Source organism: Phocoena phocoena, chromosome 18 (genome assembly GCF_963924675.1).
Source record: "Phocoena phocoena chromosome 18, mPhoPho1.1, whole genome shotgun sequence".
Taxonomy (NCBI): Eukaryota; Metazoa; Chordata; class Mammalia; order Artiodactyla; family Phocoenidae; genus Phocoena; species Phocoena phocoena.
In genome coordinates this window covers 18452996-18467380 of record NC_089236.1, presented here as the reverse complement: position 1 = coordinate 18467380, position 14385 = coordinate 18452996, and the positions used below count along the sequence as shown (strand labels likewise).

General features: G+C 36.2%; 1 protein-coding gene across 1 annotated transcript in view; it reads left to right on the top strand.

Moving 5' to 3' along the window:
• The window catches only part of FNDC3A (fibronectin type III domain containing 3A), a 139829-nt gene that overhangs the window by 24166 nt on the left and 101278 nt on the right, over positions 1-14385 (top strand). Inside the window, exon 2 of the mRNA XM_065895997.1 lies at positions 13681-13756. Within this exon, the coding sequence (XP_065752069.1) occupies positions 13681-13756 (76 nt within the window). The remainder of the gene's footprint in view (positions 1-13680; positions 13757-14385) is intronic.

Sequence of the window (14385 nt, the reverse complement as noted above, 5' to 3'; positions counted from 1 at the left end):
TGGGGGCATATTTTATCTCAGGTAAAATAACTATCATATGTAGTTGTTGTCTTTCTCCTTATCGCATTGTACTATTGTTTATGATGAGGCTATGGAAAATTCTACTGCATTTGTGCAGATGAATGTAAAATGGCATAGGAATCCAGATAATTTGAAGATATGTGAATTCTGCATTTTGAAGCTAGACAAAAATCTCTGTTGATTATTTGCCAGAAACCTATGAGTAGGCTTAGAATTCAGTCAGGCATCTTTATTACAAAGTAGCCCCAGTTTGATCTGTGATGTTGGCAACAATTGAATGATTCTTAACCACACTTACATACATACACACATACATACATACATACATACATACACACATACATACATATGTATGTTAATTTCTTCTAATCAGTCTACATTTTCTTTAGACCTTTAAAAATAATTTATCTCAGTTGGTATTACTCAGTGGCATAACTTGAATCCTATAACTTTCTTTTTCTGCCGTAACATGAAGGCAGATATTTTTTTTCTGTTTTGTTTACTACTCTAGCTCCATTACCTAGAACAGAGCCTTACATTGTAATAAGACCTCAAGAAATGTTTGTTGAATGAATTTCACATACTTCCCAGTCCTCACTGTTCAGCTGTTTATTCATTGAATAAAAGTTTCTTGAAAACCTATTATGAGCCAGGCTTTAGCATATGTTTATAAGAAAAGTCAAGGTATTATCTTTCAGGGAGCTTTTGTTCTAGTGGAGTGGAAATGGCTCAGTAAACAACTAACCAAATAACTGCACAAAATAATTTCAGATAGTGATAAGTGCTAGCACTTAAAAAATAAAACAGATTGATTTGTTAGAAAATGTGTGAGGGTATATATACCCTAGAATTTGGTGGGCAAGGAAGATCTCTGAGGAGATGACATTTGAGGTACCTGAGTAATAATGAGCCAGCCTTGGAAAGATCTTGGGAGAAGAGCCATAATTTTACTATTCCCCTAAATAAAACCTGTGTAGAGAGGTAAGTTCCTAGAATTTATAAAATGCATTTTATAGTCATCTACTTGCATAAAATCTCCCAAGGTTTGAGAATCTCCTTGGGGGAAGAAAACATCCCCAAGGTGGAAAAGGTGACTATTTTTTCCTCTTGTAATTTTTGTCTTGGTTCACTCTGATTCCTGTTAGAGCTGTTTTCTCATCCTCCAGCATTTCTTTGTTTTCATTGTTTCTGCTCTTTCCTTCCTTTTATTTTCTTTGAATTAGCTCTACCTTTTCTCACTCAGTAGGACAGTTAATATATTAATTTTCAATCTTTTATAAGTTTTTACAGTTTTTTCTAAGTTTTCTAAGTTTTTCTAATTTTCAATCTTTTATAAGTTTTTCTTTGATTTTTTTGAGATATTAATTTTTATTTAAACGTCTGGTTAGTGAAAATTACTCTGGTGAAGGTTAAAGACTACCAATGCAGAATTTAAAATACCCATTTCTATCAGTATACATTAATTTGAATTTATAACTGCTTTCCTCCACACCTTCCAGAAACCCATATGATAATTTTAATGAAAGTCCCTAATGAAAGTGATGCCATTATATTTTACCTTGAAATTTATACCAAACAAATATTTCAGATTATATTTAAGTAGAAACATAGCACTTTATGATACATTTCCTATAAAAAGAAAAAATAAGTACTGGTTCTACTGAGGTCAGAAAGTAAATTTTTTAAAATTAATTTATGTATTTATTTTTGGCTGCATTGGGTCTTCGTTGCTGCACACAGGCTTTTTCTAGTTGCGGTGAGCAGGAACTACTCTTTGTTGTGCGCAGTCTTCTCATTGTGGTGACTTCTCTTGTTGCAGAGCACGGGCTCTAGGTGCGCGGCCTTCAGTAGTTGTGGCTCACAGGCTCTCAAGCGCAGGCACGGGCTTTGTGGTGCACGGGCTTAGTGGCTCCACCGCATGTTGGATCTTCCTGGAGCAGGGATGGAACCCGTGTCCCCTGCATTGGCAGGCAGATTCTTAACCACTGCGCCACCACGGAAGTCCCAGAAAGTAAACTTTAATTCAAGGATTTTTCTTAACAATGAATGGAATTCTTTTTCCTTTTTTTTTTAATATTTATTTATTTTGTCCACGATGGGTCTTAGTTACAGCATGCGGGATCTTCATTGCCGCCTGTAGGATCTGTGTGTGTGTGTGTGTGTGTGTGTGTGTATTTGTGTATGTATAACACAACTTCTTTATCCATTCTCATTCGTCAGTGGACACTTAGGCTGTTTCCATGTCTTGGCTATTGTACATAATGCTGCAGTGAAAATGGTATGCAGATTTCTCTTTGACATAGTGTTTTCATTTCCTTCGGATATATACCCCCAAGTGGAATTACTGGATTATATGGTAGTTCTATTTAATTTTTTGAGGAATTTCCATACTGTTTCCCATAGTGGCTGCACTAATTTCTATTTCCATCTATAGTGCACAAGGGTTCTCTACATCCTTCCCTGCATTTGTTGTCTCTTGTCTTTTCAATGATGGCCATGCTGAGAGGTATGAGATAATATCATTATGGTTTTGATTTGCATTTCCCTAATGATAAATGATGTTGAGCACCTTTTCATGTACCTGTTGACCATTTGTATATCTTTGGGAAAACGTCTATTCTGGTCCTTGGCCCATTTTTAATTGCATTATTTGTTTTTTGTCTTTTTTTATAAATTTATTTACTTTTGGCTGCATTGGGTCTTCATTGCTGCACATGGGCTTTCTTTAGTTGCAGTGAGTGGGGACTACCCTTCGTTGCGGTGCACAGCCTTCTCATTGCTGTGGCTTCTCTTGTTGCAGAGCTCGGGCTCTAGGCGCGCGGGCTTCAATAGTTGTGGCATGCGGGCTCAGTAGTTGTAGCTCGCAGGCTCTATAGCGCAGGCTCAGTAGTTGTAGTGCACGGGCATAGTTGCTCTGTGGCATGTGGGATCTTCCCGGACCAGGGCTCGAACCCATGTTCCCTGCATTGGCAGGCACTCGAGTTCTTAACCACTGTGCCACCAGGGAAGTCCCATTATTTGGTTTTTTGCTATTGAGCTGTAGGAGTTATTTATATATTTTGGATATTAACCCCTTATCAGATATATGATTTGCAAATATTTTTTTTCATTCTATCGGGTGTCTTAATTTTGTGGATCATTTCTGTTGCCATGTAGAAGCTTTGTAGTTTGATGTACTCCCACTTGTTGTTTTTTTGGTTTTTTGGGTTTTTTTGGGTTTTTTGCGGTATGCGGGCCTCTCACTGTTGTGGCCTCTCCCGCTGCGGAGCGCAGGCTCAGCGGCCATGGCTCACGGGCCCAACCACTCTGCGGCATGTGGGATCTTCCCGGACCGGAGCACGAACCCGTGTCCCCTGCATTGGCAGGTGGATTCTCAACCACCGCGCCACCAGGGAAGCCCCACTTGTTTATTTTTGATTTTGTTGTTTGTGCTTTAGATGTCATATCCAAAAACTCATTGCTAAGACCCATGTCAAGGAGCTTTTTTCCTATGTATTCATCTAGGATTTTGATGGTTTCAGGTGTTACATTTAAGTCCTTAATCCATTTCGAGTTAATATTTGTGAGTGGTGTAAGATAGAGGTCTTAGTTTCATTCTTTTACATGTGACTATCCAATTTTCCTAGCACCACTCATTGAAGAGACTGTGGGTTCTACATTGGGTATATGTGGCTCCCTTGTCAAATGTTAGTTGTCCATATATGCATGGGTTTGTTTCTGGGCTCTTGATTCTGTTCCATTGGTCTGTGTTTCTGTTTTTATGCCAGTACCATACTGTTTGTTACTATATCTTTACACTACAGCTTGAAATCAGGAAGTGTGATGGATCCCACTTTATTCCTCTTTCTCAGAATTGCTTTGGCTATTTGGGGTCTTTTGTGGTTCCATATAAATCTTAGGATTATTTTTTTCTACTATAAAAAATGCTATCAGAATCTTCATGGGGATTACAGTGAATCTATTGATAGCCTTGGGTAGTGTGTGCATTTTAACAATATTAATTCTTCTAATCCATGAACACAGGTTACCTTTACATTTATTTGTGTCTTCTTTGATTTCTTTCATAAATGTTTTGTAGTTTTCAGCGTAGAGATCCTTCACCTCCCTGGTTAAGTTTATTCCTAAGTATTTTATCGTTTTTGATGCTATCGTAAATGGGATAGTTTTTTAAATTTTTTCAGATAGTTCACTGTCACTGTATAGAAATGATACTGTTTTTGCATGAGAATTTTGTATCCTGCACCTTCAGTGAGTTTGTTGATTAGACCTAACAGTTTTTTTGGTGGAGTCTTTTAAGATTTTCTGTGTATAAAATTATGTCATCTGTCAAAAGAGAAAGTTTTACTTCTTCCTTTCCAATTTTGATGCCTTTTATTTCCTTTTCTTTCCTGATTGCTCTGGCTTGGACTTCTAGTACTGTGTTGAAAAGGAGTGGTAAACGTGGGCACCCTTGTTTTGTTCCTTATTTTAGAGAAAAAGCTTTCAACTTTTCACCATTGATTGCATGGGCTTGTCATATATGGCTTTTATTATGTTGAGATACTTTCCTTCTATACCTAATTTGTTCAGAGCTTTTATGATGAACAGATGTTGAATTTTGTCAAATGCTTTTTCCTCATCTATTGAGATGATCTTTTTAATTTCATTCTATCAAGGCGATGTATCATGTGTATTGATTTGTGTATGGTGAACCATCCTTGTGCCCAGCGATAAATCTCACTTGATCATGATGAATAGTCCTTTTAATGTGCTGCTGACTTTGATTTGTGGTTACCCTGTTTTTCAAGTATGTTAACCCCTTCCTCCATCTGCTTGCTTTAGACTGATAATCATATAGTCTCAAACGCATTCTAAAAAAGAAGAATCTACATTTTCTTACTCTCCTCCTCTATATTTTATGATTTTGATGTCCTCTTTTACATCTTCACGTTTATCCTTTTGCTGTTCCTTGTGTTTATCATTACTTTCACAAATAGATTTTTTTTTCTTTTTGATTTGTGTACTGGCTTATTTAAGTGATTTACTTTCCAATTGTGATTTCCTCTTTTCTGTATCTTCTTGCTTCTTTTATACTTAGAGAAGACCTTTCAATATTTATTTTAGGGTAGGTTTAGTATTACTGTATTCTTTTAGTTTTTGCTTGTCTGAGAAATTCTTTCTCTCTCCTTCTATTCTAAATGATAATTCTGCTGGGTCGAGTATTCTAGGTTGCAGATTTTTCCCTTTCAAGACTTTGAATATATTTCACCACTCCCTTCTGGCCTGCAGCATTTCTGTAGAGGAATCACCTGATAGCCTTATGGGGGGTTCCCTTTTAATTAACTCTTTGTTTTTCTCTTGTTGCCTTTAGATTCCTCTTTTTTTTAACTTTTGCCATTTTTATTATATGTCTTGGTATAGGTCTGTTTGGGTTCATCTTGTTTGGGACCCTCTGTGCTTCCTGTGTCTGAATATTTGTTTCTTTAAGTTTGGGAAGTTTTCAGCCATAATTTCTTCAAATATATTTTCAATATCCTTTTCTCTGTCTTCTCCTTCTGGAATTCCTATTAATGCATAGATTGGCATGCTTTATATTATCCCATAGGTCTCTTATATTGCTTTTATTTTTTTTCTAATTTGGCTTTCTGTCTGCTGTTCTGATTGGATGATTTCCATTATTCTATCTTCCAGATCACTTATTCGTTTTTCTGCAATTATTCATTGCCTTTAGCTCAGCTTTCGTCTCGCAAATGAATTTTCCAATGTGCTGCTGAATTTGGTTTGCTAGTATCTTGTGGAGAATTTTTACATCTATATTCATCAGGAATAATGGCCTGTAGTGTCCTTTTCTTGTAGTATCCTTTTCTGGCTTTGGTATCAGGGTAAAGCTGGTCTCATAAAATGAGTTTAGGAGTATTCCCTCCTCTTCAATGTTTTGGAAGAGGTTGAAAAGGATTATCATTAGTTCTTCTTAAAATGTTTGGTAAAATTCACCAGTGAAGCCATCTGCTCCTGGGCTTTTCTTCATTGAGATATTTTTGATTAGTGATTTAATCTCCTTACTGGTAACTGGTCTGCTCAGATTTTCTGTTTCTTCCTGACTCAGTCTTGGTAAGGTGTATGTTTCTAGGAATTTTTCTGTTTCTTCTTAGTTGTCCAGTTTGTTGGCATATAGTTGTTCATAGCCTCTTATGATCCTTTGTAATTCTGTGGTATCAGTTGAGTTGTAATGTTTCTTCTTTCATTTATAATTTTGATTTGGGTCCTATTCTTTCCTTGGTTAGTCTAACGAAAGGTCTGTCTGTTTGCAGATGGCATGATCCTTTATGTAGAAAATCCCAGGGGACTTCCCTGGTGGTCCAGCGGTTGAAACTTCACCTTCCAATGCAGGGGGTGCAGTTTCGATCCCTGGTCAGGGAGCTAAGATCCCACATGCCTTGCTGCCCAAAAAAACAAAACAGAAGCAATATTGTAACAAATTCAATAAAGACTTTAAAAATGGTCCACTTCAAAAAAGAAAAATTTTTTTTTTGAAAAGAAAATCCCAAAGAATCCTTACAAAAATGACTAGAGCTAATAAACACATTCAGCAAAGTTGCAGGGTATAGGATCAACAAAAAAAATGCAGCTATGTTTCTGCACATCAGCGGTGAAGAATCTGAAAACGAAGTTAAGAAAATAATTCCATTTACAGTAGCATCCAAGAGAATAAAATACATAGAAATAAATATTCCCAAGTTGGTGAAAGACTTGTATGTGGAAAGCTACAGAAATGTGCCGAAAGAAATTAAAGATGACTTAACTAATTAAAAAGACATCCCATGTTCATGGACTGGAAAACTTAATATTGTAAAGATGGTAACACTGACCAAAGGAAGGTACGGAGTCAATACAATCTTTATTAAAATTCCAGCGGCCTCTTTTGCAGAAATGAAGAAACTGATCCTTAAACTCATATGGAATTGCAAGGGGCCCCAATAGCCAAAACAGTCTTGAAAAAGAATAACAAAGTTGTTGTTCAACAACTAACATTTCTTGATTTTAAACCTACTATAAAGCTACAGTAGTCAAAATAGTATGGTACTGGCATAAGAATAGATATATATAGGCCAATATCTCTATGGCCAGTTTGTTTCAGACAAGGGTGCCAAAACTGTTCAGTGGGGAACGAATAGTCTCTTCACAAGACGGTGCTGAGACAACTGGATATCTACATGCAAAAGAATGAAATTACACCACTACTTCACACCATATAGAAAAGGGAACTGAAGTGAAGCAACAACCTAAATAAGCTAAAACTATAAAACTCTTAGAAGAAAGGAAGAGTTCATCTTCATGACCTTGGACTCTAAGTGGAGTCTTAGATATGACACCAAACTTACAAGCAACAACAATAGCAAAATAAAATTAGATAAATTGTACTTCATCAAAATTAAAAATGTTTGTACATAAAAGAACATTATGGGGCTTCCCTGGTGGCTCAGTGGTTGAGAATCCGCCTGCTGATGCAGGGGACACAGGTTCGTGCCCTGGTACGGGAAGATCCCACATGCGCTGGGCCCGTGAGCCGTGGCCGCTGAGCCTGCACATCCGGAGCCTGTGCTCCGCAACGGAAGAGGGCACAATGGTGAGAGGTCCGCGTACCACCCCAAAAAAAGAAAAGAACATTATGAAGGAAGTGAAAAGACAACTTCCAGAATGGGATAAAATATTTTCAAATCTTGTATCTGATAAGGGTCTAGTATCCACAGTATATGAAGAGCTTTTACAACTCAACAAAAACAGACAACACAATTTAAACTGGGCAAATGACTTGAATACACATTTCTCCCAAGAAGATATACAGATAGCCAAGAAATACATGACACAGTGCTCGACATCATTTGTCAGGGATGTTAGGGAAATGCAAATCAGAACCACAATGAGATATTACTTTATATCCACTGGATATCTATAATCAAAATAACAAGCATTGGCAAGAGTCTAGAGAAATTGGAATCCTTGTATATTGTTACTGGGCATGTGAAATGATGCAGCTGCATAAGGAGCATGTGGTGGTTCCTCAAACAGTTAAATGTAGCGTTACTATATTACCCAGCAGTTCTACTCCTGGGTACATACCCCCAAAATTGAAAAGAGGAACTCAAATATTTGTACATAAATGTTTACCATAGCACGATTCTCAATAACCAGAAGGTTGAAAACAGTCCAGTTGTTTATCAGTGTCTGAATGGAGACATAAATTGTAGTATATCCATACAGTAGAATGTTATTTAACCATAAAATGAAGTACTGATACATGCTACAGCCTGGATGAACCTTAAAAACGTTATGCTAAGTGAAAGAAACCAGTCATAAAAGATCACATACTGTATGATTCTATTTATATGATACATAGAAATGGGTAAATCCATAGAGACAGAAGGCAAATTGGCGGTTATCAGGGTCTTAAAGAGGGAAAAAGTAGAGTGATTCCTTAATGGAAGTGGTTTAGTAAAATGTTTTGGAACTAGAAGAGGTGGTGGTTGCACAACATTTTGAATGTACTAAATGCCTAGAATTGTACACTTTAATATTGATTTATAATTAATATGTGAATTTCACCTCACTGAAAATATTAATAGTGACATTAATGGATTATAATAACATCGATTTTTAAAAGAATCCATGAGCCCATACTCATACTAAGAAACATGTAAAGTTGGGGTGTAGGATAAGGGAAAGAATTCAGAAAAGAAGTCTCTTTTTTTGTTTGTTTGTTTGTTTTTTTGCGGTACGCGGGCCTCTCACTGTTGTGGCCTCTCCCGTTGCGGAGCACAGGCTTCGGACGCGCAGGCTCAGTGGCCATGGCTCACGGGCCCAGCCGCTCCGCGGCATGTGGGATCTTCCCAGACCGGGGCACGAACCCGCGTCCCCTGCATCGGCAGGCGGACTCTCAACCACTGCGCCACCAGGGAAGCCCGAGAAGTCTCTTCTTAGTAGAAGAATGCTAACTAGTAACTACAGAAAGAATGGGTTTTTTTAATTGCCATTTTACAGCTACCACAATAATGTTTGGTAGTAATTGTTGAAACCATTGGGTGAAAGGCTGTTAGGGAATAGAATATTCAGAGAGTCTCAAAGTATCACCATATTGATTGTTTATTACTTTCAAAGGGAAATGGTATCTTTATAATAGAGACATCTAAGAGATAATCACCTAAAACCAAGTGATCAAACTTAACACCACTCAGGTATTCTAAAATGGTATATCAAAAAAAGAGTGAGTGTGAGAGTGAGCAAATATGGCAACCCATTAACAATTGGTGAATGTAGGTGAGGGGTATATGGGCATTCATTGAATCAGTCCTGCAGTTTTTCTGTACATTTGTAATATTACAGAATAAAAGTTGGGGTAAAGATGAAATTTGAATATGACCCTTCCCTGTTTAATAGCCTTGCCTAAAGGTTTAACTCCTTAGCTTTATATTTAAGGATCTTCATGATCTAGCCCCTGCTTATCCTCCCAATTTTATCTCTTTCCATTGCATTTCTCAAACTAGTTTAGACTTTAGCTATTGCCATACTTCTTCCCATTTTCAAATTGTCCGTGATCAATTTACAGACCTTCTAGAGAATGGACTTGAGGATACGGGGAGGGGGAAGGGTAAGCTGGGACAAAGTGAGAGAGTGGCATGGACATATATACAACTACCAAACGTAAAATAGATAGCTAGTGGGAAGCAGCCGCATAGCACAGGGAGATCAGCTTGGTGCTGTGTGACCACCTAGAGGGGTGGGATAGGGAGGGTGGGAGGGAGGGAGACGCAAGAGGGAAGAGATATGGGGACATATGTATATGTATAACTGATTCACTTTGTTATAAAGCAGAAGCTAACACACCATTGTGAAGCAATTATACTCCAATAAAGATGTTTAAAAATATATATATATCCGTGATCTCTTTCACCTCCATGACTTCATACATGCTGTGTGTGCTCTCTTCTGGAATGTTCTCTCCCCATCTTTAGCTTGTTAATTCTTGGTTGTCCCTCTGAACATTATGTAGCTATCATCTCCCCCAGGAATCTTCCCTCATCATTGTGGGCTGAGTGGAACCTATAGTACATTGTTCATATCTCTGTTACACCTCTTATTACACTGTACAGTTAATTGACTGAGTACTTGCCTGTTTCCCTCACAAGACTGTGTATTCCTTGAGTCCTTGGACTGTGATTTATTTTTCTTCTTGATATCCATAGTGCATATAAGAGTAGGTGCCACACAGTGGGTGTTTAATAAATGATTTTTAGATAAATGAATAAATTTAACCTCCTACCATTTTCCTGAACGTCTTATTATAATTTAAAAGAGTTTATCCTTTTTTACTTAATATCAGGATATATCGGTTGTATGTGTACCATGTTTGGTTTTCTTAGTTTTATTTCTTTTTCCCAACTTTGTAGTGAATGAATTCATCACAGGAATTATTAGTATTTTATAGAATTCCATAGTACAACCAGTACTGACAGAGGATCATAATTGAAAGAGGTAACACACATGTAAAGCAGACAGCATAGTGTGACACAGTAAGCACTACTTTGGGTCTTGAACCGCATTAAGAATTTAGTGAAATCTAATGAAAATAGTGAACCCTTCCGTAGAAAATTGTAATATCTACAGAGAATTTCATATATAATTCTGTGTGGTTCACAAACCCTTTGAATAGATATCTATGGCCCCCAGGTTAAGAACTCCTGTGCTTTAACCCAGTGCTGGCCTCAGGTATCATCCTTTAGTAATTCACTACCTCTACTAAGTTCTAACACTAATAAGGAAAGGAGTGAAAGAAACATAATGGGTTAAAAAAAATTTTAAAGAACGATGGATTTGTTTGAGATTGATAAAAAAATGTATTGGAAATAAAAACAAACTGAAAATCCTCCAGCCCACTTTCAAAATTGTAAGTTTTCTTTAAAACAACTGTTGGATCACAGAGGGAATGAAGAAATGGCAGAAAATCTAAAAAACAATAGTGAAAATATTCTCTATGGTTAAACTGAGTAAAGTTCATGGTTTTAAGTGCATATATTACTAAAGAAAGAATAAAATAGAGTATTCAAATGAAAAAGTTAGAAAAACAACGTGGTAAGCCTAAGGAAAACAGAAGAAAGGAAATAATAAAAGTTGAAAATAGAAATTAATGCATTAAAAGAAGCCTACTTAGATGACTGTTGTAACCTCCTGATGAAGAGTTCTTCCTATATCTGGTTGCTACACTGCAGCCACGGCGATCCACCATAGCATTACCTGCTTACGTAACTCTTCCTTGCCCTTAGAATGGCTCACAAGACCCTTCTTAACCCAACTCCTGTCTACCTTTCCCCATATTTCTAACCTTTTTCCTCCATCATTTCCCCAACCCTTATCTCCTCCTGCCCCATTCTCCAACCGTATAGAACTACAGAACTTCTTTTGGTTCATTGAATTTGATAAACTATTGATGACGTTTCCTTTCCTGGAGCTTTGCATTTGCTCTTCTCTATACCTTAAAGGCCTTCCCACTCTTCTTGCCTAGCTAGTTCCTTCTCAGTCTTCAGGACTCAGCTTAACTTTTACATTCTCTAGAAAGCCATTAAATACACAAACACACACACACGTGCATATACATGTATACACACACATGCTCAGGTAACAGACTAAGTACTTGGTCCTGTGTGCTCTGATAGTGCTTAACTTCTCCTATCGTAGCACTTATCACCAGTCAATGTCAAAGAAATGTTTGAAGAAGAGTAGTAATCGAGGTACACCATCAGAAAACATATTTCTAAGGTTACAGTGTTTAAAATGATTAAAATAAAAACATTTCCTAAGCTACTTTTGCCAAAGTAGACAGTGTTATGGATGAGACAGGCCAGAGGAGTATATTGTGTGCTAAAGGAGCTATCTTAAATTTAGCAGATTGTATTGGTTAGCTCTCTAAGGAAAAAAAATATTTTTGGATCTTCTCCAGATAAATTTGAGGTGCATTAAAGAACTAAATATAAGCAATTAAATTATATAAAACTAGAAGAAAAGAACAACTAGCATTTTTAATCAAACCTATAGGTCAGCATTGTCCAATGGAAATATAATGCCAATCACATAAGTAATTTAAAAAATTTTAGTAGCCACATTAAAAAGTAAAAAAGGAAAAATTAATTGTAATAATTTTGATTAACCCAATATGTCCAGAATATTATTTCAATATATAATCAATATAAAAATTAACAACAAGATATTTTACATGGTTGGGTTCTTTTGTACTAAATCTTTGAAATCCAGTGTGTATTTTACACCTATGGCACATCTCCATATAGACAAAGACAAGCCACATTTCAAGTGCTTGATAGCCAGCCACAAGTTAAATTTAGAAGCAATAGAAGGTGTCACAAAGGAAAAAATAGGTAACATTGGCTACAGGAAAATAAACAATTAAAAAATTTGAGAAGACAAAATGGGAAAATATTTGCAGCATAATATAGTATATTATTATTATTACTACCATTATTATTCAGAGAATTCATATGAATTGCTAAGAACATTTAAGACCCCCAAAAATAAAGAAAGATGACAGCAGCCAGTTTACAAAAGAGCCAGTAGCAAATGTAAAGACAGAATTTAACGTCGTTAATAATCCAAAAAATGCAAATTAAACGATAGTAATATACTGTTTTCATCTATCAAGGTAGCAAAAATTTTAAAACTATAATTTTTAGGGGTGCAGAGAATGTGGTTAAATGGTGTTCTCATAGACTGAGGAGGAATGTGAATTTGTAAAACCCTTTTAAAAACTAGTTTAGCAACAGATAAGGGAATTCTATTTCTGGGAATATATCATAAGGAAACAATACTAATTATAGAGATGGGAAAACTACATACCAAAATGCTCACTACCTAAATTCTGTAATTAAGAGAATGGTTAAGTAGTTTATGGTATAAACATTCGATGACATACTTTGAATAATAACATTGGAAAAGTCTTTTTTTAATATTAAACCAAAAAAAGACACAGAATTGGAGGTCTTATTTTCCCCCCTTATATTTAAGGGGGGAAATTAAGCCTATGCATAGAGAACAAGACTAAAAAATTTATGAGAATGCTAACAATGTTTATTAGGATGGAGGGACTTCAGTTTCTTTCCAGTTTTTTTGTTTTTCTGTTTTTCAGATGTCATAAGATTAGTGTGTATTACCTATAAAATAAAAAGAAAACTACTCAAAATTATGGGATTAATTTAACATATTTTTTAATATATTGCTAATTTGAGATGTCATACTAATTTAGGGGTGCCATCTTATTCTCTATCAATTTATACTTTATTTTTAGAAAAACACAATACTTTACAATTGGTGAAGTAGGCATAGATGATCCAAATATTCAGTAGTTTAACTCCATCTTTGTTTCAGAGTGAAATTTATTGACTTTCCAATAAAATTATGCCACTGTCTTTTTTTATTCCCTTACTTTTGGCTTGAGTCTGACCTCCAGAAAAATGAAGTAATTAATACTTTTCAACAAATGTGTAATCCCCATTTTCCTTCCCAGTTCCATATGATTAAATAGCTCACATCTGCTCTCTTACTAGCAACATTTAATATCTTGATATACTGATTTACTCTGTCGCCCCTTTGATTAATACTTCTTCCCCTCATTTTAAGGTTATCCTGGTACAAGTTAACCCAGGGGAAGCATTTACAATAAGAAGAGAAGATGGACAGTTTCAATGCATTACAGGTAAGAATGGTTATTGTCATTTGAGACAAGACTAAAATTTATGATACATAAAAGTGTATGTGCTTGTAGTTTCTTCCTTTCTTTCTCACTACCACCACAAGGCACAAACTCTGAATACTTTATGGCTTAACTATTACAGTAGCATCTTAATTAGTCTCTTTGCCCTGGTTTCTTGATTAATCCTACTATAATGTCACTCCCCTGCTCAGAAATCTTCAGTGAATCTAGTTCAGGTTCCTTAGTCTTTTTGAAAGATCATTTCATCTTTTGCTTGCTTCCCACTTTCCTTTCAATACTGTTTCCCTTCAATTTTGCTAAGTTGGTTTATTCACTGTCTCTGAACCTTTCTTGTACTTACTGTATTCTTCTTCTTATCTAGAATTTACCCATATCACCACTACCCCCAGCCTATCCAAATGTTTCCAGACTGAGCTCAGATCTTATCTTTAAAAGGTTTTTTATAAAGTCTTTAGTAAGCATCCCTTCCACACTACTTACTAGCCAACACCCCCCCCCCACACACACACACATTTGTGCCAAACAAAAATGTCTCCAGATATCACCGAATGTTCCCTGGGAGGCAAAATCACCCCTAGCTGAGAACCACCACTCTGTGTGAAGATGAGAGC